General features: G+C 40.3%; 1 protein-coding gene across 1 annotated transcript in view; it reads left to right on the top strand.

Annotated features, from left to right (window-relative positions):
• The first annotated feature begins 5,453 nt into the window (after nucleotides 1-5,453).
• LOC139726296 (lysine-specific demethylase 2B-like) overlaps nucleotides 5,454-27,255 on the top strand; it is a 39,108-nt gene continuing 17,306 nt past the window's right edge. Inside the window, exons 1-10 of the mRNA XM_071637364.1 lie at nucleotides 5,454-5,596; nucleotides 17,182-17,320; nucleotides 18,565-18,643; nucleotides 19,624-19,670; nucleotides 19,914-20,086; nucleotides 20,739-20,845; nucleotides 22,097-22,190; nucleotides 22,656-22,809; nucleotides 23,335-23,450; nucleotides 26,348-26,923. Coding sequence (XP_071493465.1) covers nucleotides 5,564-5,596; nucleotides 17,182-17,320; nucleotides 18,565-18,643; nucleotides 19,624-19,670; nucleotides 19,914-20,086; nucleotides 20,739-20,845; nucleotides 22,097-22,190; nucleotides 22,656-22,809; nucleotides 23,335-23,450; nucleotides 26,348-26,923 — 1,518 coding nt within the window. The 5' untranslated portion in view covers nucleotides 5,454-5,563. The remainder of the gene's footprint in view (nucleotides 5,597-17,181; nucleotides 17,321-18,564; nucleotides 18,644-19,623; nucleotides 19,671-19,913; nucleotides 20,087-20,738; nucleotides 20,846-22,096; nucleotides 22,191-22,655; nucleotides 22,810-23,334; nucleotides 23,451-26,347; nucleotides 26,924-27,255) is intronic.

The raw sequence follows: 27,255 nt of genomic DNA, 5'->3' as shown, positions 1-27,255 counted from the left end.
AAATTTTCGGATTAACGAACCTTTTTTCATTTTCGGATTAACGAACCTCTAGGTATAGGGAATTTGCGTGTTTCGGATTAACGACCCTTCGGAACAACGAACCTTCGGAATAACGAACAGCACCCGTTTCGCTGATGTGCCTTTTTTCAGACGGAATGTCTTCGAATAAATACCGATGATGAGGAGCAGCAAACCTGACATCATTACAAATTTTGCGTCAAAAGATGGGTAATTGCTGATTCGCACATTTTCACACACGCATAAGACCTTGCCTAATGGCAAGATTTATCTGTTCTCTACCATTACCGTCCCTTTTTGCTCTGGAATAAGCTGGAGAAGAGTGAAATATTGAGATCACAAATGACAATCATTCTGCCAAAATGTTAGCTTTCTTTTAAAAACTGCCTGCTTCTCCCAAGCGAAATTGTTTGAGGTATGATTTCCTAACATACACCACAACTGCACATTCACTTTACTTGATTTTTGTGAGTTATTTTCTTCTGCGCATATATAGTTTTAGATTTCTCGAATCTCCGTCTTGTTCTTCTCCCGGCTTGCTGGCGGTGACGATCATGGGATCAAAGCAGTGAAGCCAACATGCTAAAAGTGTCTTTGTGGCGCTTTTGAGATGTACGGGTGCATGAATTAATTAACGATACGATGAATGTCCATGTGTATTAGGTCCACGGTTGGCCAGGCTGCTGCAACTGATGAACAATGGTCAATTCGTTGTTGCTGTCCATTTTCTACATATGCATAATACACATTTCGTGAAGACACAGTCTTAGGTCATGTTTTCATGAAGCGATATGAACATTCACAATGGTGAACATAAGTAGTGAACGGGAGTACAGGCCTACGTGACATACGGGTAGCTATTGCGTACACGGTAGAAATTACTCAGTGTCGGGTATAGGAAATCAACGCATCGAATTTTACAGAATAAGAGAATACATGTACATTTGTATGTTCCTCAGATAAGTAAAAAAAAATACAATCGGATTTCGCATTCATAACTTTCAGAATAATTGAGCAATCTATGTTATTTCAAGGTATGAAAATATGATTTCTTGCGTACGTCTTGCAGAAAACCCCATTCGATTTGGTTAAGTGGTCACAGAGAAATGTAGATCGTTGTAAAGCATGTCATGGATCCGTCTCTTTTAAGTTTAGCACTCGGATGCTCTTGGTACACGTATACACAATGGACTAAACTTGGAGGAAAGGGATTCCTGACATGCTCGAAAAGGATCTCTATATTTCACTGTGACAACTGAAGCAAATCGGATGGAGTTTTCTCTATAAGATGTCGGTTATCTATATTTTCATACTTTGAAATTGCATTTTGATTGGTTCACTTATTAAAAGTATCGCGGCAGAAAGTCCCATTGCATTTTTTTTTTTGGGTACGTACGGTAATAGGCAAAGTTGAAATTCAGTTTCAATTGACAATCCCCTGCTGTAACTTAGAGAAATTTCTGTGGCTGTCTAAATTCCAGGACAAACCGAAGGAAAATTTTTATCGTATAAGGGCAAGAGAAGTAACTGAAATGCATTATGATTTTGCATACCGGCTGAGAAAACATATAATATGCTACAGAATTGACAGACACCAGCATTGGCGCAAAGTCCACTAATATTCCTTTTTGTGAGCCGTCCCCCGACTGTGGCGTGAAGCGTGACGAGATCAGAACGAAACTCGCTTTGCCGGAGATGATAGACTCGTTGAAGGCTGGTCGTCCTAATTGCATCGAAGTTGTGAGATATTATATCTGTCGTGTGTCTGTGAGATGAGATATTATAGCTGTCCTAAACTACTACCAAGTGATCGGAACGTTCTTTCGTGATTTTACTTGAGAAATAGACTGTAGTCCAGTAGATACACCAGCTGATTTATTGTTTTAATCTGTATTTTGTTCTCAAATATTGTTTCTGCATAAAAAAGTTTCGCTTATAGAAAACAATGCGTGAAATAAGTTTTGTCGGGGCTTGTAGAAGAAGCTCCTGCCATTTTATAATCACATAGGTACATATAGCCTATATGCACAGTTGGAAGCTTGCATTGATGTAATTGTGGCCCCGAAGATCTGTGAGCATGCCCGGAGTGCTGAAATAATTTCTTTCTCTTATTTTCAAATAAAATGTATAAGATAGGGGCCTACACTGTATTCACAATCTTGTTATATGATCAGTCGTATTCACGTCTTTATTCAGTTCTTGATAAGTCATAGACCCCTTCCTCAGCGCTATAGGTAAGATAGCTAAAAATCGACCTGAAAAACACAGCAACTTTTAGTAACTATATACTTTCAACCAATCAGATTTCAGTATTTATACAACACAGTGTCCAATCGAGGATTCCTCTTACGGCACAACGCAAAGTACATATAACAATGTACATGCATGCGATGATGTTTCGTTGCGTGACGCAGAGTGGCAATCAATCATATATGATTTATATCAATATGCCAAACTAAATCATGAATAATTACACAAAATCATAACAGTTGCTTCGGGATCGCTGAATCTAAAGTTCCCGTTATGTTCATCACCATAATGATATCTGGCAGGGAAATCCGGCGATCAGCGTTAAACGCATGATAAAGTCGTTGACAATATCAGCGCATACTGTTTTTTTTTTATTGTTTCATATGTTCCACGTTTTAACAAATATGATAGACCATAAACATAACAAAATACTGAATGGGTGAATTGTCGAATACAGCAATTAAGACAACTGAACATGTGAAATATGAGGAATCTACATAGAAGCAATGCTTACTTATATAGACTCCCAAGCATATAGGCCTAATATGCATAAGGAATTAAAAAGTATACATATATTTAACTCAACAGGAATGAAACTGCGTGCGAGCATCAAACTGGGTACAGTAATGGTTGAGGTGAGGATTCAGCTTGTAACGTTTTACGAGATATAAATGTATTTAAAAACCACTCTATAAATGTTAAAGAGCATACAATCTAAGGGGAATCAAAAGTTTATTTGATGAAAATCGGTTTTTAAATGACTGAGATATTTAAAAACAAGGAAAAACAAAGAGATCTAAAAGTCGCGGCCTGTCAATTTTATTAGGATCACTTTTTTGAATATCTCAGCCATTTCAAGGCCAACTTTCACCAAATAAACGCTGAATCCTTCTTGAAATTACTTAGTGCTCTTTCATATTTCATAAGAGGTTTCTCATTACCTCATCGAAAATGTTATAAACCTGAATCTTCACATCACCAGTAGCCCCTATGTCGTATATACTGCCCAGTCCCTTTAACCCTATTCCCACCGGGGGGGGGGGGGGGCATTTTGCCCCCCCCCCCCCCCGACGTTTCGCGTGATTATTCCGCAACGCGTGATGCTCTCGCCGCGACATTTTATGATTTTTTTCTTTCAAGTATCGCGCAACTTTTGAAACCAATCTTTTGTCGCTCCTGGGCATACCGTTTTGAAGCCACGCCCCTTTGAAAAAAATTCGTCGACCCCAAAATTGCTCAAAAACATGATTTTGTGTACAAATCCAATGTAAATTGTGTTTTTTCAATCAATTCATATAAAAATAAATATTTTTACTTTCAATGGCTGATAATGATTTATTTTAGCCTGATTATGCTTTAAAAAGTTTCTGTGACAAATTTTGACGAAAAAACCCCCCAACAAAAACAAAACGTAAAAAAAAACAAAGAAGTACATAAAAACAATCAACAATAAAACGTCGGCCTCATGCCAGAAGGGCCCTAACAGTGTACAAAGTCTATGGTGTTAAGGCCCTTTTGGCATGAGGCCGACGAAAATACATAAGAAATAATTATGAAGCCGAATTTTTGCTTCAATATTATTGTTGAGGATATTGAAAAGAATATGTTCACCAAACAAAAAAATAGAAGTCTTGGAGCTTTATTTTTTTTATTTATAGTCAAAAAAATATTTTTGCATAAATTAGCATAAATTGATTACTATAAAAATACATAAATTAAAATTTGAAAAATCTAACTACAGTATACAGTCTTGTAGATTACATTGGCCTCTACCTTAGTGCAAATTTTCGCGAGGATCGCGCGATCCACGACCAAGATCTGAAAGGGAGGGGGGGGGGGGGGGGGGTGGAGGGGGCTTTTGTCCCCACCCCCCACCCCCCCCCCCCGGTGGTTTCAAGTCCCTCAAAAAAACCCGGTGGTATTAGGATTAAAGCGCCATCGTACAGTTGCCTGAAGATAGCATCACGTGAACTTACGCTTTCTTTTTTTCAGTGAGAGTTTCATTTTTCTTCTCTTTTTTTTTCCCCAACTGTAACGCAAAACCCGGATTGTCATCTAGATTTTTTAGAGTCTCATTTTCATGTTACTGGTCATATCTTTTTACAGCCAGTAGGCCTAAATTTTATGGTCCTTAGCTGTGGATGCCAAAGTGGCCTAGATGACCAATGCCTCAATTCATTCGCTTTTATTTAAGGCTGTATTGACAGAGTATAGGGCATATCATAAGTAGGAAATTGTTAGGAACTGTTTATTATTTTATGAAATTCAGAAAATTTAGGAACTTATAGGTGAGTGTACAATACAACCAGCCCTGTATTCGTGGCATATGATACACCTGCAGAGTGACTTTATTCTTATCTATAGGCCCTTTGTATAATCAAAAGTGAACCCACGAATGCCGTTTCTGCTCAGTATGTGACAAAAAAAAAATCATTATAATGAACTGATATTAAAACGTGAATTTTAGATAATGTCCTAGCTCGCGTGACCCACTGAGAATGATTGCTTATAAGATGATTAATAACGATAAGAATCGCAATTGGTATAGGCCTAACTAGTACAGTAGGCCTATGTGTTTCGTGAAAACGTGCAATCAGACAGCTTGAACTTGGACGGTTTGGCTTCGGTTTTTCTTCACGTAAACTCTCACCCTCCTCGATGTCAATATAATCACCCCTCCTCCGCGCCTTGCAAGTTTATGTGACCCCAAATACTCAGTAGTGGAATGGTAGTTGCAAGAAACACAGCGCATGTTCAGAAAGCAAGCACTAATCGGAACCGGGATCGGGTCTCTCCTGTGACAGTCTTTCTATAAATTGTTTCCTCTGATTCGTTTGAAGTCGAAATATAAACTGTCCAAAGAAAAAGACATCTGGTTTCACAGTAAGGAAAATAAAAGACAAAACGACCATTACCATTTTGTTTCACTCAAAGGCAGTATCGGTACCTATTATGATGAATGTTACTCAGTAATGTATTGAACATAAATCTCGAATACCGATTTGCGATCTCGACAGACAAATGGAATAGCCTTACTGTGAAGACATTTTGAGTAAACCTACATCGCAATATTGCGTCGCTTCCACACAGTAGAAGTTGCAGTTAAACACGGAGCAATCTACTACGTCTGACAAGAGACTAGTATGCAAATATATGTTAATTTGGCTTACGTGACGAAATAGGCAGCCATGAAAGAGTTGCCTTGTGACTGCCGCTAAAAACAGTGAAGAAAATTGGTATTCATTGTCGAATTTCGGCGCTGGAGTAATTGTCTTAGTAAAAGTTAGTGCTCAGGATGGCATCACAAACGGAATCTGGTCGTTCTTTGGTGAGTTAGTCTGGTACATATGTAGAAATCAGCCGATATGAATGGCCTTTGTCGTTCGGACACGCCAACGTTTATGCATAGAATCCGCTGGCTCAGAATGGCCCAGCACGCTCGCGAGTTCTTGCAAATGAAAAATTTTGGATTTTTTCGTGGAAGTTCTAAGAAATGATGTATAAGTTGCATTTTCGGTGCAATGTAAAGAAGTTCTAACAAAGTCAACTGAAATATAACCCGCCATTTGACTCCTTCCATCAATAATAATTCAAATTTAGTTGTCAGAGCTTGCAGGTTCAGCGGTTCTGGGCGCTTCGCTCGTCGAGTCGTTGCGAGTGTGCTACCCGCGAGGCTTCGCTTGTGTACATGTTCTGATGGGATGTGTGTGCGGGTGTGGAAAATTCGTGTGCGTCCGCATGTGTTTCGTTTATGTCGTGACAACATTGATTTTGAATTTTGCGCTCTTTCCCCCAAATTTACCCCTCTGTCATCAACAGCAGTCATCAGTGTGACTTGCATTGTGCCTTTTTTGTCTCATGACCACATTGAGACCTTTTATCCACCACCATGTCAGACAAATGCAGTTGAGTGTGGACTTTTCTAGAGACCACTACTTTGTGCTGAATGGGTTGTGAGTTATTTTGTTGATGAGCAAAGTATTCATGAGGAGGTGTTGCCACTTCAATCCTCAATTATCATTGGTCAATCTCACGTGTCAGGATAGCTCTGTTTACAAACATGATCAATGTGCACATCAGAGGCTACTCCAGTCTCCATGAGATTTGGGAATTCAGAGAATATATCCAAGACAACAGAAAATTACCAGAAATGGTCACAGAGCAGAAACCCACCTCACACAAATATGTATGTCCTCAATGCACACACACACCTTGAGTGTTATTAGTTACCTGACTTGATGCCTTTGGAAGTAGCTGTCAAGATGCCAAGGGCAGTGGCTCATTAGGTATGTGTCGTATGCAAAACAAACATATAGGTCAGATTGAGTCCACATCAAGTATGGCAAACATGGGATCAAACTTCATGTAGACGGGTTAGTGGTTATTACCCAGTACAGAGGTATAGAGGTCTACACTGTGTATGCTTCAAGTGAACACAGGAATGGTGTGTTATATATGCACTAATGCAGATAACCTTGTTATCTCTTATGAGCTGAATTCAAGTTACCTGAAGCCATACAACAGAATTCTATTCTACCGTTTTCCAGTAGGGCCTGGGGTCAGGGTTATGGTGTCACATGTCAGTAGCATTTGCAGAGCTAATACAATTTTTTTTTTCTAAAAAAACCAAAAAAACACCTTTTTTTTTTTTTTTTGCATATAGGCCCACATGTTAAAAAATGTACAAGCACTTGCTTTCTAAGTCCATGTAGTGAAATATGGTGACTGAGTAACAAACTTAACATTTGACAGGGATTAAAACACATGGCTAATATGGGTCATTTGTCATACTCTTGTCAAAGCTTGCATATTATGTTGCACAACTTGTAATTCTCCATGCAATGATGTAACTTGTACATTGTAAGTGATGAAAAACTATACCGGTAGGTGGGGGTGGCTGCATTGCTAAGTAGTAGGTTGATGACTGCAGTATCCATATTATGGGATGAATGAAGTTTGATCAAAAAGTAGACCTTGTGTTGATTTATAGTTTCAACTAATTAATTTTGGAGGCATCCGTTAATAGCTGATGAATACAAGTGACATTCATAGTCCAACTCTGTTATATGACCAAAGTTGTCACTTGATATAACCTCTGTAGGCCCTACTGTTTATGACATTATAAGATTGGGGGAGGCAGAGGTATCTTCTGCATTGAATAATTCAGTAATGCTGTTGAAAAGGAATATTATACATTCACCTTTTATTTATGCATCAATTGTCAAAGATCACAACAATTGTACCTTGGAGGGCTTATTGATATGCCTTGCAAGCTTTAGTTTTAAACTGAAAGTGAAATTCATTCTCTCTCACAGTACAACAGTCTGTATGTACGATACAGTGTTACAGAGAAATTGCAAATCACCCTTTACACGGCATATATTACATTGTATGTCAGCAGCATCACACTGAAATGCCAGACAAATACCTAAATTAGAGGCAGGAAGGATTTTTTACTAGATTTTGTGTGCATTGGGATGGTTATCAATTTGTAATCCCACTTAAATTCAAATTATTCAGTGAGTGGGACTGTTTAATGTATTCTTCATGGAATACTATCAGCTTGCATCATGTACATATCAAGAGTTTGATAGCTCTGAGCACTGTGTAGGCCCTATAATGCAGTGCAGTATCATCAGACTTTATTCACTCTGTTTAATATTGCAAGTACATCCAGTGCTGCAAACAGATTTTTGTTTCTCGTAGACAATGCAACACTACAGTGTCAGAGTTTGTCTTGTTACAACCCATTAAAGGTCACAAATCACATCTACTTATTTGAAGATTTTCTAATAGACACTGTATATTATGCCATGTTTCACAATGCTTTTATATATAATATATACTTTTTTTTATTTACAAATTTCTGTAGTCAACTGGTATTCTTGAAAATATTGTCTTATTGTAAGAAAGATACAATGAGATTGAAAGGTAAATGTGGAATAGCACCAAGTTTTCTCTTTAGAGGGGATAATGAGCTGGTTTCTAATTTTGTCATCATGGTTCTTAACTACAAAGTCAACCACTCGTGAAATTGTTTTTCAAGTCCTAAAGCCCAAAATGTCATGCTCACAAAATATAATTATAAGGGTGTTTCTGTATAGTACTACAAAACATGTATGTCATGATGACAATTCAATAGCCATGTCTGCATGATGACAAATGTTGCAGTATGAATACTGGTAAATAGGCTGTCACTTTTGAGTTTCTTTTACTTGAGAAAGTCACATAATGTGCTCTGTTGTTACCAAGGAAATGATGAAAGTGATAGCTTTCATACATGTACAAAGGTATCATATGCAGCATTTCTTTTCCTAAATGTCATTATGTCAAGAAGGAGACTGAATGAGTTCAGTGTAAATGTCATCCCCACTGTGATGTGGTCTACATTGATTGTATCATAACCTTTAATTGCTAGTAGTAACTGGCCATTCTGCTGCAGTGTAATATTACAATGTATATGACTCCACCCTTTGCCCTTTGTCAGGTAACTGAATAGCTTACCAGGATAAAAGAAAGAAAAAGTGGGCGCTATAATAACATTTCGTATGAACAGTTTAGCATGATTATAAAGCCTATATATTGTAAGATGAAGTTGTGCAAAGACTACTGAGTGTATACGCCAAATATTTCACAAGGTTTTTATTTTTACAAATTTTGCGAGTCAGGTGCTATTTGTGAATTTCAAAACAGGCAAAAATATTACATTGTAACTCTGTGTCCAACATGAATGTGACATGCACATAGATTCAATACATCCTGTACTGTACTCCACTATCGCAAATTTAACCACTCGCAAAATGGTTGAAAGTCCTGATTCATGAAAAATTAAACTTGCTAAATACAACCTATATATAGTATGCTAGTTACAATGTACCTGAAGTCAGATTTGGAAATTTGTGATTCTGGACAATATCTATATAATATTAAAGGGGAATATAACCGGTGTGCAACAGGAAGTGACACAGACTCATTACAGAGTCTTAGGTACAGTGTATGTTTAATGTCAGAGGTACAGCTTACGATGTTTGACACTATTCTTAGGCTGGGCTTGTACAACCTGTATTTTCAGTCAGCAAAGTAAATTATTAATGATTGCATCGTTCTTATTTCATTCTCTCTCCCTCTCTCTTCTGTGTATAGTATATGATATGGATGCCTTTCACGCAGAATATCATGCTGTGCTATAGAGTTCCTCATTTGATTCCACAAAAGACAAATTTATTTGCTGTAATCAAAGAAAGAGAAAAAGCAATAAGGTACACATTGTATTTTGCGTATCACATTCTCCTGACACAGTACAGTATTTACCGTTCAGCTCGCGATGATAGGCATTATTTTACTTTTAAAAACATTGCACAATATCAGGACATGATGGCATTATGGGTACTAAATTGTACACACGGTCAATACTCATCTTTTATGTGACTTCTTCCCTGGAGATCTGGCAGCAATATCCGGATGTACTGTAACTGTAAAAGTTACTTGCCAAGAAGAGAAAGACAACAACAACAACAACAAGGGGAAAAAAAGGATAAGTGATCATACAAAATAATGAATACATGTATTTTTGTTTTGTTCTTCTGGCACTAGTGGCAGTGCCATTTGAAATATGAAATTGTGTACATGTCTATGGATTGTAAAAAAAAAAAAAGATGTGAAAGCTTTCAAACTCTTAATAGTGCCCAACAAATTTCTTGTCAGAATTTGCTGAAAACAGCATCAGAATTAAAAGTTAGAGATAAAATGTTAGAATTCTTTATATATGATACGGGTACTCAGATGTGCATTGTACTATGTGCAGTGTAGATGCTTTCAAAATGAAGACGAGCCGAGGACAATCATGTAGAAAAGCCTTGCTATTTTTTTTTTCTTATTGTCTCACTCTGTATCACTAGTGCATCCATGTCAGATTTGTATAACTTTCAACAGAGGTCCTTGCAACACTGTATTTTACAAAGACATAAAAATTGAGGTATTTTTAACTGCTTGAAAGTGGGATATTTATTGACAATTGAACAAAATGGCATCAGTGTATCACAATCATTGTTGAGTTGATGGATGGTAAACCAGCATTGCACCAGTGTGTACATTCTTTCTGAGTTTGGAATTTGTTAAGGCAGTGCACTATTTTCCTGAGCAGACTGAGTTTCTCATATTGTGTTCCCGTATATCAAACCAAGTTTTTTTTAATTATTATTTTTTTATTGCAGTACAGATTAAGATAAATTGTATAGTAGTTTATACTACATTGTTAATCACTTCCTTGTTTAATTCAAGATGTGGCTGTTCACTGTCAGTGACAATGAACGCCTCAAAACTGCTATCACTCTTCTCATGACTTTACTGGTCTTTTTGCATGCAAAATCATCTTTTCTTTTCTAGAGAGAAATTATGCATATTTACTTTGTGTACAATTTTGCCGCCCCTTTGAAAGCAAAACATTGTTTGGCCATCATGGCTTATTGTAGTGCAGCTCATGAACTGAAAGCTCATCTGCTAGATGCGTCATCATATCATGTACCATTCGATTTAAATCATATTGTGCAGTTTCACATGGTTTTGTGGACTTTGTACTGTTTAGATATATGATACATAGATCAAGATAGTTTTTAACACAAAATAATACTGGATGAAGATCTCGAAACCTTTCCATTTCACATTGCAAAGTCCATTGATATCGCCAACAACGCTAATGTGTGAAGCACTTGCAAATGTAGCCATGTGTCACTCATAGCTATTACAGTGGGTTTTCAATTGGACCGAACTTATCACTTTTCCTACTGCAAGAAGAATTAATGTTTTGACATTACTTACAATGTAGGTTTGTGACAAAGAAAGTTACAATAATTCACATGCTCCAACATTCATTCTCATGTGTACACCTGTACATGTGTAATCCTCATGCCATGTGAGAGAAATTGTAACTTTATAATCTTTTTAATGAATGACCACATATACAATATGTACTCAGTTTGGTGTTGGTTGAACAAGCATTCATGTTTGTGAAAAAACAAACAAAGAATAGTTTGATCTTTAAAAACCTGGTAGCATAAGCGTATGGATTCATAGATGGCCCAATTCATTTGCTGGTACATTTGAAAACATGAATAGTACCACTCAGCGAATTATGCGCCGAAGAGTACGCTCACTGGTATTGAGTGATGTGGGATCGGCAATGTACTACAATTACAATAGTACTGTAGCACGTATTGGTAAATATGTTTTGATACAGTATGAATATGATGGATAAGACCCCGTTTACAGTGTGGGGCCGGGCTCGGCCGCGGCCGAGCCGCGGCCGAGCCCAGCCTCAATTGCGCGGCCGAGCCTCGCAATTTTGTCCGTTTACACTGCTGGGCTCGGCCGTGCTTTTAATTCAAACCTTTCAATATTTTGTCGTAGTGGCGCTCTGCTTGTAAACAAACGCAATTTGGTATTGTCTGCTTTTCAGACCCTTTGCCAAATGAATTCCGTGTCGACGAAATCGCCGTTCGGGCAAAGGCCTTTGCCGAAGGAAAAATCCTTTGCAGGACAAAACCACCATAAACTATACTAGTTTTCGACGTTGAGGGGGTTAATATCCGAATAGCGAAAGATACAGGCAAAGGGTTTGGAAGCCAGACTAAAATTGGCTGCGCAATTGGCCGCGCATTTGGCCCAGTTTGCGTTTACACCAAGAAAAGGCCGGGCTCAGACGCGGCTCGGCCGCGGCCGAGACCACCTCCAGAGCGAGGCCAAATGCGAGGCCAATTTTGGCCTCGCATTTGGCCTTTTGTGCGTTTACACTGAAGCGGGGCTGGGCACGGCCGCGGCCGAGCCTCGCACTGTAAACGGGGTCTAAGTCATCTGTCCAATACAGTGTACAGTAAGTTGACATGTTAGTACTGTAATGTGGATCTCTCTATCTAATATTCTGCCACATATTTCAGTGGTAATGACTGTTTTCGAGCCTTTTTTCTGCCTGGCAAAACATCCTTGGGCTTCCCTGATGATGATGGTGCTCCATTACTGTTTTTGTAGCATAGTGGCATTGGATTTTCCTGTGGTATATCTATGACTTGTGTGCTGCCGTGCGCTGTTCTCACTCCGACGTCATGTTTCAGTTGTTTGATCGGATGAGTGCGTGTCACAGGCACATCAGTTACATAGGCGTGAATTTCTGAGTGGCGGTCCCGAACTTGTGTTCGCACAGCTGATCTGGACGCAACAACATTTGGTGTCTTGTACCGAGTTTCATGACCCACTGTTGAGGTTGAGGACTCTCCCATGATGCCACTGAGGTCCAAATTGTGCTTTGCCGGACCGACAAAATGGACGTTGCCACCAGTTTGAACGACAGCCCCTGCCCTCTTGGTCTTTCTCCCTGCAATCAATCCACCGACCATGATCTTCATCGGAGACCCACTTGGCTTTGTCCGCACTCTTTCCCTTGGACTGCCGCTGCTGTGGCTGCTGCTGGCAAGATTACCAGCGTGACAGTCGAGCGCTTCTTGAATGGCCTGGACCGGGCTGCCGCTGGATGCCATGAGACTGCCCAGCTTGGCCGCCTTCAGCCGCGCCCGGCGACGCCTCTGCCGAAGTCTGTCGGCGGCCCTCTTGGCCTCCAGCTGCTCCTCGGAGGCCCGCATCTTGAACTTGGCCCGCTCGCTTCTCTTCTGCTCCCGCTGCCTCTGTTTGACGGTCTCGTGCTGGTCGGTGTCGGCGATGATGCGCTGTCGCCATTCGTGCCACCGCTGGTACGACGACTTTGCTGCTGGCATCATGGTGGCGGTGTCCCAATGAGAGCACTGCATGCATCCCAGAGAATAGAGGAAGAAGGGAATTAGACATACAAATTATGCATACCGGTAATGTAGATATCAAAGCAAAGCTGAGTTGCAGGTGTAGGCAAGTAGACCCTAGTGGCAGTTTGCTGCTGTTGTTGGTTTGGTTTTGATGGCATTGTATCACTCAAGATTTAGTATTTACGCCAGGTTCCTTTTTACTTTATTTTTTCCCTTTTTTTTTCAATTTGATATTATTTCATCACTTTCCTCATAAAATTTAGTAAGAATTTGATGGCCTTTGCTTGGATGGCTATTTGGTCCATTGATTGCTGGGCCTGAGGTACATGCTGCATCATCAGCAGTGTTTGGAAATGGTGTGACTTGTGTTTCAGTCACACTCACAGAAGATAGCAAGGAGCTCCCCTGTATTACTGTATTTCTTGGAGTAGGAACTGCCTTACCCATTCATTCTGTTACCTGCATTTATAATATCCCGAGAGTTCTCTGCTGCATGTGTGCCCACTGGCCCCTTTACTACACGTAGTCACCAACATCTGTAAAAGGAGGTGCTCTTTAGATTTGGTGAAGCATTGTCACATTGTGTGTTCTGCATACACAAAGGCTACCAAAAGCATCACAAAGGGATGCAATCTGCATGTGCTGTACTAGGGCATTAAAAAGTCTGGATGCTGGATAACCTGCCGCAGATATCCCATTGCAACTTTCAGTGAGTACTGTATATAAGAAGAAATTTTGGTGCATTTCATGCGTAATGAATCTAGAGCAAAATTAAATGCAAATGTGTGTGTGTGTGTGTGTGTGTGTGTGTGTGTGTGTGTGTGTTTGTTAGATGTAATAAAGACCAGCTATTTTTGCAGCGGTGAGCTGTTTGAAGTGCTCATTCTGTTAAACGAGGAAACCATCCACGAAACTATAAAAGCATGTTTATAGTGCCATAATTCATCATACCAAGCAGAGCATGAAAATTTCCAGGGACAAAAATTTCTGCCTTTACTTTTGATAATTGCCAAAGTGGCTACACAAGAGAGAGAGCTACAATGTAAATCATTCCTACCCTTTGTGTTTTGTTACCAAAATTCCAAGCATGTAAATCACAATGATTCAATCATTGGATATTAATAGCAGTCATTTCTATGAATAGCACACCCACCATGTGCACATTAAATAGAGCTTCTCAATGAAGCGTGTACGGTAGTCATGTACATTGAACCTGGGCCTGAGGTATGCTGCATTAGCTTGCTGCTTTCGGATGCACAGAAAATGAAATGTCCTCACTCTTGCGATCATGCAAGGACTTCCACAGTACACTTGGTAGCTTGAAAGTGGTGAAGATGAAAACATACCTGTAGCTGTCTTGGCTGGTGCAGTGGTGGTATATGATGCCTGGAGAGTGGATAATGCTGATTCTTGATCAGGCCAGTGAGAGAGCTGAGAGCTCAAATTAGCAGCTCAAGATGTTAGTAAGTAAAGCTAGAACTTCATTCATAGAGTACACATGTATGACAGGCACATGGAGGTATGGAGCTTGTTATTGTGGTGTGGCCCAGTGATGGATACATAGGTCATCCGCACACATACACTGTACACAGCCTTGTGCGTGGTATACTCCACACACTGTCAAAGGGAGGGAGGTGCTTTGTGTTGGAGATGCGACACTAGGTCGGTGCCCCAGTGGTAGGGAGAACAAAGGTCTGGAGGGGCTTTGATTGGCCGGGCAGCCCTGTGATTGGTCTAGGCCGTGACAATACACACCAGCCAGCATGCTGTCAGCTGCACCCTGTCCAAACCAGCCGCCACTTGCCTCCTTTGTGCACAGGGATGACCCCTTTTCGGTGAGGGCAATGAACTGTATAAGGAGCTCTTGCCTCCTTCTGCTTGTGTATGTGTGCTTACTCAGTTCTACAGAACTGTACTTCATTGTATTTACCACCATCTTTTGTGTTGACACAGAGTACTACCAGTGTACAACATAATATGTGTGCTCATGTGTGGGGTCGGGGAGGAGGGATGGGAGATGGAGGGGGATCAGTGGGTTGTTGTGTGTGTAGGCCTACAGCTGTATGTGCAATAAGGTGGTACATATGATACTGGCACCTGGTACTGGTATTACCAAAAATCTTAAATGAGCTCTTTGATAGAATATTTCTGCTTTTGCGACTCATTATCTAACATTGGTGTTTAGGTGATTGAGGGCCCTGCCCTGTACAGTACTCTCCGCATAATCAGGTGGGCTCGGGCAGAGCGTTTCTTACCCGATTAAGCGGAGTACCCGATTAACAGAAGAACAGGTCTCATTCACAATTGACACACACAATGTGTATTACATGTATTGTACACTGTACCAAACACCTATACTGTATGCTTAACGTGCGTGCTTACACGACACATAATACATACCCTGGTACCTTACACTTGCTCAGTCATGAGCAATAATTAACTCTCTTTACACTCTTTTTATGGACAAATATGTCTTCAGAATTTGTCATTTGACTACAGACTCTTCGCTAATACGTAGGCGTTTTCCAAAATGAACATGTCTCTTTGCGTGCACTAGTCACGTGGAACGTCGGGTTACTTTTCGAGAAGTGACTGGGGAAAAGCAAAATCATGGAGCTGGTGCATGGCCTGATTTTCATTGCAAGCTTCTCGTATTGTGAATGCTATTGCGGAGCAAGGGAGGAGCGCAAGTGTGTTCAACTCATGTCTGTCTATGCAGTTGTGAGTGCCAGCTACATGACGTGTAATGTTTGTTTTCGTGTGGCAATTCAGTACGTGTACGTGCGATACTAGTATATGTTTTCATGTTTAATCACTCCCAAAATGATCGGTCTTCTTTGCAAATTAAGCAGAGAATACGATTAGCTGTGGAAAATTTGACATTTGAATGATTTCTTAAAGTATCATATCTGCGATAAAATATGGGGAGAAATTAGGTTAGAAGTAAATCATTTACCCATTTATGCGGAGAGTACCCGTTTAAGCGATACCCGATTACACGGAGAGTACTGTACTTGAGTTTTGGCTACCGGGTCTAGTGGGCAAGAGGATTTGTAACACCCAATGTGTGTAAATGTAAAACACGATATTCGCGGCATGAAATTTTCGCGAATTGCCACTGGCATTCCATGCATATCGTGTGGGGAAGAACTTTCGCGTGCATTTTAATTTCACGAATCTTGGCTCTCGAGATATTGAAATGCATACAATGTGAACATTCCTCATTTTACAGTATGTGTATGTGTGTATGTGTGTACACTTTTTCGTGCTTACATGCAGTGTGTAGGTTTTTTGTGTTGGTAGTGTGCTAGGAGATAGCCTTCCCAAGAGCATTTTATAGTGTGCTCCCATTATACCATAACGTACACGGTTGTAACAAAAATTTAGATACAAGGAAGTAAAATTCAGAGCCCAAAATTATCATGTGCAGTGTAGATATCTGTTACAATTTATTCGTAGTTCAAATAGTAAAGAGAACTGCCGGTCCTGATGACTTTGTTTTAATGGGAGTCACCTTTCTTTGTTTATCCTTTTTAAATTGAAAATACCTTTATTTACTGTGAATGATGCAAATTACTTTGCCTGAGAAGAGTAATTTTCATAAGTTACCGGCACTATTTTTAGTACAGAATTGCTGGAAACTCCACTCCATCTACAGCTGTATAGCAAGTTGACCGTTAGAAAATATGAAATTAAACAGAAAAGAGGAATTTAAATAATACAGTTGAACAAGAAGCATACATCAATATTATTGAATGTTATTAGCATGAAACAGTGATTACTGTCACAAAGTGTACATGTTTGCATAAATTAGAAGAGATTAATGATATCATTGTCTTACAAACTTCCAACTGATATGTATGAGGTAGAAATTCTGTGGAAATAGTAACTGTCAGTGATTTAGGTCAGCTTTTATCTGTAAAATTGATGATGATCTTTTGTATGAACTGTTACTTTTTGAGCAGTGTGAGACCTCCCATGATATCTTGCTGTTAGGGGTGGTAGTGGTACCTTTTTCAAATATTCACACTACATGTGTGAATGGGTCAATCTAAAAGTACAAAAGTATAGTGTAACAGTGTGAAGATTAGAAAAGCTGACTGAGCCCTCATTCTTGTGCCCGCAGCGCCACAAAGTGAGGCGTCACTATGACGAGGGTGAGCACCAGGATGACGAAATCGAGGGCAAACGGACGTTCACCCTGGACGACAAACTCACGGCGGATCGGTACAACTCTCCCATGGTGAAGACGATGAGCAGTGAAGGTGGGTTAATTGGCGAGCATCGTGAATCGATCATGTATGAGTGTGTTTCTATTCTATGATGAAAATTTGAGGTGATGCGAATAACACCTCAAATTTTTTCTGCGGTTGAAAGACACTGGGCAGTAGGTGATGCGAGGTAATGCGTTATCCACCTCCCGGGTATTTTGGTAGCAGATGCAGGGTGATATAATAGCTGATTTTCAGAACTTTGAATAGAGAGGTTTTCAATTTGCTGTTTGCTGAAGTCTCACATTTGTGTAGGGAGATTCTGCATGTTAACTTTCATTCAATTGATCATAAGGCATTGTGTACACGACTTGATCTTTGACCTTGTAATTTGCAATTTCCTGGTTTACTGCATTTTGCACGTACCCTCCATCTTTCCTGCGTCACTGCATATTTTATTGCTCAGTAGAAACGGTTTGAGTAGGAGTAAAATATGTGGTAATACAAGGTAATGACAGGTAATGAGAGGTATCCAGTAAAAAAGACATGCACTGCAGACTGTATGTGACCATGTGTACTTGCTTGGTCTTCTTGATTTAAATCATTGATAATCATAATGAACAATGCTAGAACTATACTGTTAAACTGCAAGACTACAGAACAACTACAGTCAAACCTGTCTACAGTGGCCACCAAAGGAAGGCGAAAAAGTGGCCGTTATAGAAAAGTGGCCGTTATATATAAAGGGTCGTTAACATAGCTTTTCTCTTGGGGAAATTATGTTTAGTGGTCGCATGTGGCAGGTAGTCGCTGTAGACAGGTTTGACTGTATATATAAATTGAAACAGCTTTGACCCACGGGTACTATAAGAAAGAAACCACATATTGATGTGCAGGTATTGAGGAATTACAATGTGTATGTCTCTGTTTCTTTTTTGTCATGCTATATTAATGCAATTATGCTCTCATCAATAAGTTTGCTTGGTAACACTTCAGCAGTTTTGGTGTGTAGGTACAATGTATGTCTCCTAAGTACTGTAAAACATGATATATTCGCAGCACGAAATTTTCGCGAATTGGAGCCGACGGCCTTTTTCGTGGCAAGAAATTTTCGCGAATTGCCTCTTGCGTTCAATGCATATAATGTAGATAAGAAATTTCGCGTGCATTTTAATTGCACGAATCTTGGCGCTCGCGAAATTCGCGAAATTAAAATGCACGCGAACATTTCTCGTTTTACAGTATCTGTCAAGACATAATGTACACTTCCATTGAATTTGAATTCCCTCTTTGACTAGACTTCACCCTGAAGTGGCTCCAGGAGCATGGCTTTGACACCCCGCTCTTGTTCAAGGAGTCTGTTTACCTTGACATCAAGTAAGTCACCATCCTGCCTCAGGAGTAAATGATCCATACCAAGTCACTTGGTCAAGTCCAGGAAGCTACAATCAGTTTGCATATATATATTTAAACATATTGAAACTGTTTGTATTGAATTTGATTTGATTCATTGTTTAATGTATCATCATCATGGAAAACTGAATTATATACATTTCATGTGATGAAGTGTCTTCCTTCTGTGAACGATAATAACTGTGTGACAAATAAAATCGTAAGTTTTAACACACAAGAAGCATGTACAAAATTGCTACAGCTTTAGAAAGGTATACGACAATGTGTTGTGTGTTTGTGACCTGCAAGACAATCATATTTGGAGATAAGCAAAATAATATTTTGGGAGCGTATGTTGGTGATTTGCTTGAGAGAAGAAGAGTAGGAAGGAAGAAGGGGGAGGGGGTGTCCTGCATTCATTTAAAGGCACATACTGTATGGTAGTAACATAAGGAATTGATTGCACCTGTATTATTAACTGCTGTGTTACAGTCATCACACTTCATTTACTGAAGCACTGTTGTTGAGGAGTCAACGTTATTGGACAGCAGGTCATAGAAGATTGGGTAGTTAAAGATAATCGTTTGTCACGAGAACCTTTCAACTTTAATAACGTTTGATAGCGATAGATAAGTCACCCAGTATTATGTGGTTTTTGCCTTTGTCCATGTTGACTGGCCTAAGAAGCAGTTCTTTAAGGGATTATCTATCCACCAAGTGTACTGAAAAAAAAAATGCATGCTGTATTTAATCTATCTCTGTGAAGTCACTTTTACAGACTGACTTTGTAGTTACCAATGGTAGTTTGTCATATCTACAGGTGAACATTAATTTGAAGTGTGATGTGCAATGTTTCACAAGGCCTCTATACTTGATACTGTGACAAGCTGTTGAGGAAACATTAACCTCTGTTTGTGTTGAGAACTCAAGCTACATGCTCTCATGTTTTGTTCATGTTTCCCCAGGATGCCAGACAGCAATTTCACTGTCAGTGATGTCAAGCAATTTGTCGGTAAGTATACCCTACTTCGTCATCCAAAGCTACATAACAAAGTTTGCAATCAAAGTAAATGATAATAATTGAAGTTGCCATGGTAACAATTGATCCTTTTTATGTATGTGTGTGTGTGCACATAGCTGCTGTAGTAAATGCAATCATTCCAAGTTAAAGATCATTGTGTAGGGTTCATGGAATGGTTCATGTCCAGGATGTTCATGCCAGAGGTCGCTTTCTGCTCCAAATGATTGCTCACAGGGAGTCGCCGCATGGTGGACGTGATGGACGTCAACACACAGAAAGGCATCGAGATGTCCATGGCCCAGTTTGCCCGCTACTATGAGAGCCCGGACCGCAAGGAGCTCTACAACGTCATCAGCCTGGAGTTCAGCCACACCCGCCTGGCCGAGGCCATCCAACAGCCCAAAGTGGTGAGAATGTTGCCGTCATTGGCAGCCACAAACCAACAACTGTAAGAGTACTGCTGTCAATGGTGTGCGATGCTAGAAAAAGTGTCAAATTTTCATTTGTAAAATGGGATTTTGGCACCTTCTTTTGTATGCAAGCTTACGTGCTTGTCTGTATATCACTGTTAGAAGAATCATGATTGCAATCAACATATTTCTTGCGTCTGAAAGCAAATTTTTGTAATCACAACTCTAGATCGTGGTTTGCAAATTTAGGTTTGGTGGTGTTTTCAAGCCTTGATTTGGGTGATTCCTGTCTGAAAGGCATGACCTCCAAAGCATGATTGAGGAGATAGAGCTTAGCTCAACGCTACATTTACAATGTACTTCCACCCAGAGACAATGCATAATGTGATGCAATCTGCCTGCACTGCTCTAGCTCATGCATGCATAGTGAGTTTGATTATCGGGTCAGGCAGTGTGTACCTCCGATTCTCAAATCACGATTACAGTGACAATTCATACACAAGAACACGCGAGAGATTTTTTTTTCTATCATCTGAAAGAGCTTTTTGTGGCCTCGTAGTTGTGATACATTGCAGCTGCCATGTTACCCGCAGCATCCAGGATCGTCCCTGGAAAAGACTGTGACCATATTATCAAAACTCTGTTTCAGGTACGACAAATCGACTGGGTCAACACCGTCTGGCCTCAGCACCTCATCGAGACACAGAGAGACAGCACCAACATCCTGGCTGAAATGAAGTACCCAAAGGTTCAAAAGTAAGTTAACAATTTGTCCCTTTCTTTGTTATATCTCTCCAGTTGGGACTTGTACAGTCATCTGTTGAAAAGAAGGGTTATACAGGTAGTATTTTAGTGCAGAGGATGGAATGAACCTGCTTTCCAACCTCTGACAACAGTCCTCTTATGTTTAACCCTATTCTAACTGGGCTATTTAGGACCAAGTTTTTACTGAGGGGGGGTCAATTTGACCCCCCCTTCAGATCTCGGCCGCTGATCGCACGATCGCCGCGAAATTTTTCCTGAAGATAGAGCTGGATGTCAACTGTAAGATTACATCGTCATACAATAGAAGAATATTGCCTTTCTATTTTTAATAAATTAATTATGCAAATTTGTGCATGAAATCATATTTTCACCTATAACTCCATTAAAACGACTGGAGGATTGCTAAATTTTTGTGTCAGAATTCCTCAAGACACATCAAACAATTTTCGTGTAAAAAAATAGCTCAATTGAAATTAATTTCTTTTGTTTTTTATTGTTTTGTTAATTTCTTATGTATTTTATTGTTTTTTCAACCTTTTGTTTTCTATTGTTTTTTGCCAAAACTTGTTGCAGGCACTTTTTCAGGCTTATCTACACTAGAATTGACTAATTTCAATGGTTAAAAGTTGAAATAATCTAATTTATATCAATTTTACAAAAAAACACAATTTGCATTGGATTTGCACACGATATCATGAATTTGAGCTGTTTTTTGGGTTGACATGCATATGCAAAACATTACGTAACTTCAAAACGGTGTACCCGGACGTCGCAAATTTGGTCTCAAAATATGCGGGAGACTTCAATGAAAAAAGTCGTGAAACGACGCGGCAAAAGCTTTGCGCGTTGCGAAATCGTGGCGCGAAACGTCGAGGGGGGGTCAATTTGACCCCCCCCCCCCCCCCCCCCCCCCAGTTAGAATAGGGTTAAACCTCCATGGCATCATTCAGTGATAGTCCTAAAATGACATCTTATGATTTTCCAAGGAGGAATGAACCAAAAAGGTTTACATTACATTTCAGAGAACTTCCTACAGTTTGCTCAAGCTTCAAGCTACAAAGATGGAAAAGAATTTGAGATGAGATAGTAAGAAGCCATGGCAGAGATTCCTTAACATGTTACCTGATATAGATCTGTATATAGATATATATATGTATGTATATATATTGTGCTTCTAGAAATTAGGGTGTAGGGGAAGTTGTGATGAAGTTTTTAACATGCCCTGTGACTCTGTTCCTGCAGATATTGCTTGATGAGTGTGAAAGGTTGCTACACAGACTTCCATGTGGACTTTGGGGGCACTTCTGTCTGGTACCACATCCTCCGGGGGTCAAAGGTAAGACTAGAGTCTGAACCTTTCTGAGGCTGCGTTTTAAAGCTGGAGAGAGAGAATTGTGTTTCAAAACGCATTTTGATTGGTGTTTACAAGCGTGCTTTGAAACGCAATTCTCAGTGTGCCACATTTATCTCAACATCATATAATCGCGATTCGAGTGTGGTCACTGCGAAGCTGCTTTACATCGTTTGACCTTGGGAAGCAGAGGTCAAATGAGGCACATGCATTTTTTTAACTGACTGCATGTATACTGGAAGTTGATCTTGGCAGCTCAGAGATATAAACGTGTTTCAGAATGGCATTGCACTTATCTACACAGAGAAAGGCAATTGTGGTCTCAAATGCGTTTCAAGTGACCCGTTGAATGGTATTTCAAATCGGTGTTCTAAACGCATTTGAAAACTCTGTTGCATTTATCCATCACCTTGAAGCTCTATAAAGAGTGTCTTGAATCTCTTCTGCTAGGTGTTCTGGTTGATACCACCGACGGACGAGAACATAGAGACGTACGAGAACTGGGTGCTGTCGGGCAAGCAGGGGGACATCTTCCTTGGTGACCGGGTGCTAGAATGCGGCAGGATCAGACTGGAGGCGGGGGATACCTTCATGATACCAACAGGTAGTAATTGTATGCCTTCTTTATTACCTTTGAATCTCATATAATCAGGTAAAGCTGGTTTGGCGTAGGACCAGCCAATAATATGTGAAAAAAGCTCCACCCCCGTCTGCTTCTGTGTAATAATTTCTGTGTCTTGATCAGTCTAGTGGCATTTGGGTGACTTTATCAAAAGAAATATTTCTACTGGCTGGGAAAGATTGCTCCATTGCTTCTTCTTTGTGATATCTGTGATGGTTCAAGTTGATGTCAAGCTGATGAAGTTTTTTATGGTACAGAGTGCAAACGAAATTAAACAGAATGAAGCTCTTCTGAGTTAGCATGTTTGGTTAGAATGATGTTTTGTGTGTAATCTTGCATGATGCCGACTATTTAAGAGGAAGGCAATCTTTTATGTTGTGAAAAGATCACAGTGTACTTTGTGAAATCCTCATCTTCCTTTCAAGCATTTTGGATGCTTGTATTTTTTTTATAATAGCACTCTCTTTTCTCATATATTGAACTCCTCTCTTGGGACTGTTTGATTAGGGTGGATCCATGCCGTGTACACCCCAGAGGACTCCCTGGTCTTTGGAGGCAACATCCTGCACACACTCAATGTCCGCAAGCAGCTGAGAGTCATGGAGATTGAAGACAGAACAAGGGTGGGTGTCCTTGGGGGGTACAGATGGGTGTCCTTGCGGAATGAGGATGGGTCTGCTTGTGGGATAATGGTGGGAATCCTTGTGGAATAAGGGTTGGTGTCCTTGTGTGAGTCTTATTGTGGTACAAGGATGGGCCTCCTTGTGAAATAAGGTAGGATGTCCTTGTTGGACAAGGGTTTGTCTCTTTGTGGGATAAGAATGGGTCTTATATGTCAAGAGCAGAACTCATTTGCTGGTATGGGGTGGGTTTCGTTGTTCGGCTAAAGGATGTCTTTGTCTTTGTGGGACAGGGGTGGGACTTGTGAGTCCAGCGCCCCATTTTATCAAAAGATAAAATTGATTTTAAGTCCAGAAAATCAGTGATGAATCTCCCTAATCAACTATAAGTCCATAAATCAATAATTAACTTCCAAATCAACTAAAATCCATTTTATCAAGAGACCCAAAGTTGAAATCAATTTTAACTTCCTCCCAAATCAACTATAAGTAGAGACAGTCTAGGTAGACTCAATTGTGAGGCAATTTACAGAAGAAAGATGACCATCACACTTTCCTAGTCTAGCTGGGGTCTTGTCTCAAATGTTTGTCTGTTAACTGCTCACTTTCTCTACCGTTTAGTTACATTTCTTTCATCTAGTTATGATCTTTTCCTTGCATGAAATTCACGAACGATTGCATCGCTCACGCGAATGCTGCACGTAAACACCTACAGCAGTCTCAATCCCACCCTGCGCGCCTGGCGCCTCGGCCCGCCCGCCCATCAAGCCAGCAAGGGCAAGCAACCGAGCGCTGGAACTGCGTCTGGTAATGTGTAATGCATAATATGCCAAAGAATATGCGAGGAAAACTAATGGTGATTTTGATGTGTGTGTCCCTACGTAGAGCTAGTTTGTCAATAGATACTCATTAATTGTTTAGTAGGCCTATGCAAAAAGTAATGAGTTTAGTTCTATAGGTCTAGTAAAACGAGTACAACATTATTAGGCCTAGGCTCTATAGATCTATCTAACGTTAGGCCTAATGTTACAGCGTGTCGTTTATAGGCCTCATACTACAGTACTAGTCCTGTGGTCTGGAATTTCGACATGTAGACTCGTGGTCTATTCTTTGCAAAGCCGACCTGCGCTGTAGCTATAAAAAAAGCTAGGTCACCTCACTCTCACACGTTTCCAAAATCTTGACACACAAGACTTGAAACAATGCATGCACGACCTTCACCTTCAGTCCCACTGCAGAAATCCTCTGTTACAGATTATTCACGTCAATGAATACTATGTAGTATTGTCAAAGATCCTACATAGGTTGTAGGATCTTTGGTATTGTGTATCATTATCACGCTTGTATGCAGATTTTTGTTGACCTACTTTCTTCAATACAACACAAAACGGCGTATTTTGTGGTTCTGCTACAAACATACGTAATTGCAGCTGCTGTAGCGCTACTGTGGCGCGCTAGCAGACTATGCCTCCGTAGCCGTGGCAAACAATCATGAACGTTAATTTCTTTTATGTATTGCAGCCAGTAACAGAAACCAGCCTCGTCCTTTGTTTTTTTATTTTGACTAAATTAACAATAAGTCATGGTGATCAGCTTTAACTATTATCGACTATTAAGTCTCTTTGTAAAAATGGAAACTTAAAGTCGATTGAAGGTTATAGCCGATTTTAACCCTAACTAGGTTATAGCCGATTTTAACCCTAACTAGGCCGGGCTATTTAGGTAGATGATAGAGTCGGGGGGGGGGGGGCCTCAGGCCCCCCCCCCGGATCTCGGCCGTCGACCGCGCGACCCCGACGAAAATTGGCACATGCATTGCCTATGATGTAATCTAAAGTACCATGAAGTTAATTTTTTCAAAAATTATCATTTACACTAAATTATGCTAATTTATGCATAATGATGCATGAAATCAGACAGTTTGGCATAAATCACTAAATAAAGCTCAAAACAGGCACATTTTTGTGTAAATATTCTTTTTAGTGTCCTTAGCAAATGTACGAGAAAAAAATTGCGCAATCAGAAAGAATTTCCTAAGTATTTTATTGTTTTTTGAATTTCCTATGTATTTCTTTGTTTTTTCGACTTTATGTTTTTCATTGTTTTTTCAATGAAATTTGTCCGTGACATTGTTCCAAACAAGAAAATGCGTTAGTAATTGATTTTAATCAATAAAACCACAAAATAATCATGCTTTTATGAAATTGTACACAAATTCACGTTTTTGAGCAATTTTTGGTCTGACATGCATGTGCATATTGATGCACAACTTCGGAACCGCGCACCCGGGCATCGCAAATTTGGTCTCAAAAGATGCGAGAGACTCGAAAGAAAAAAGTCATGAAACGTCGCGGCGATAGCTTCTCGCGATAGCGATACATCGCGCGAAACGTCGAGGGGGGGGCCTCGGAGGCCCCCCTCCCCGGCCTAGTTAGGGTTAAGTCGATCCAAGTTATCATTGATTTCACAATCGACAGTAACTTTATCTTGATAAAACTGGGCCCAGGATGAGTTTCCTTGCAGGTGGAGGTAGGTCTCCTTAGAAATCTAGAATGGTTCTCCTTGCAGGTCAAGGGTGGGTCTCATCTCAAACTCACTGAATGCTAAACTATGTGGTGTTAGATTTTCAAAACTTATCAACAGATAGTGAACAGGTCAATAGAGACGACATTGTCATTGTCAGACAGGAAAACAAAAAAAGGGGGGGGGTAAATATGATCTGTTTCACATGGCATGACACGATTTGCCATAAAAGTGAAGTAAGCAACAGTTTTTTATTCTTAGAATCATTTGGGTTGGTCCATTTTGATATTTGGCTTTCTGAATTAACTGCTGTTTGCTCTGTCTTTGACGTTGTAACTGATTCCATAAATCTGCTTGCTCCTTTTTGTCATTTGCAGGTTCCAGCTAAGTTCCGCTACCCGTTTTTCTTTGAGATTCACTGGTATGCCCTTGCCCAGTACGTGGAGGCCCTGATGGGCAGAGCCCACATCAAGTTGCCAGACTGTGCCAAAAACCTCCACAGGAACGACCCCGATAATACAAACGGAACAAATGCCAATGGTATGGTTCGATATGACTATAGCAATGCCAAAGAGGAAGAGGAGGAGGAGGATGAGACCAGCGAGAACGGCGATTTCCGTGGCAACCTGAACGTGGAAGACGAGGATGAGATGTCAGATGCCATTCTCAAGTCGCTAGCATCCGGACAGAAGATGGACCTCGACACCTCGGACGAGATTCCGACGCCACGGAAAGCCTGCGCGGAGGATGTGAAGAAGGAGGAGGCGGTGAAGGCGGAGCCCAAGGAGGAAGAGGGGGAGCCGTCGGAGAAGGTCAAGGAGCACATCCACCTATGCTGGGCGGAGATGGAGGGGCTCATCAACCTGGTGGAGTTCCTGAGCGAGCTACCAAGGAGCCGACGCCAGGTTCCAGACCTCATCGAGGATCCAGACAAACTTCTTGAGGATGCCAAGGTGAGTGAGGTCAGACGGTGTGTGAGGTCAGATGGGTCAAAGGGTTATGGTTCACCTGCAGAGAAATGAGAATGAACTGAAACAAAATCTTACCTGGGGGGTGTTTCGTAAAGCTGTTCTTAAAGTTACAAACGACTTACGAGCGACTGGTGATCAGTTCTTGTGCTGAACTATTGAAATTCTGATAAGTATAGCACATCCAAACTGATCACCAGTCGCTCGTAAGTTGTTCATAACTTTAAGAACAGCCATATGAAACACAGTGAGCAGATAAAAGTGCACATCCTCATTTGCACAATTTAAAAAATTGAATTAATGTTGGGATATCTTAT

This window comes from Diadema antillarum, unplaced genomic scaffold (assembly GCF_040938485.1).
Source record: "Diadema antillarum isolate AM-2024a unplaced genomic scaffold, OU_Dant_1.0 seq00000082_RagTag, whole genome shotgun sequence".
NCBI classification, from domain to species: Eukaryota; Metazoa; Echinodermata; class Echinoidea; order Diadematoida; family Diadematidae; genus Diadema; species Diadema antillarum.
Note: the sequence above shows the minus strand (reverse complement) of the source record. Positions and strands in the feature narration are given on the sequence as shown.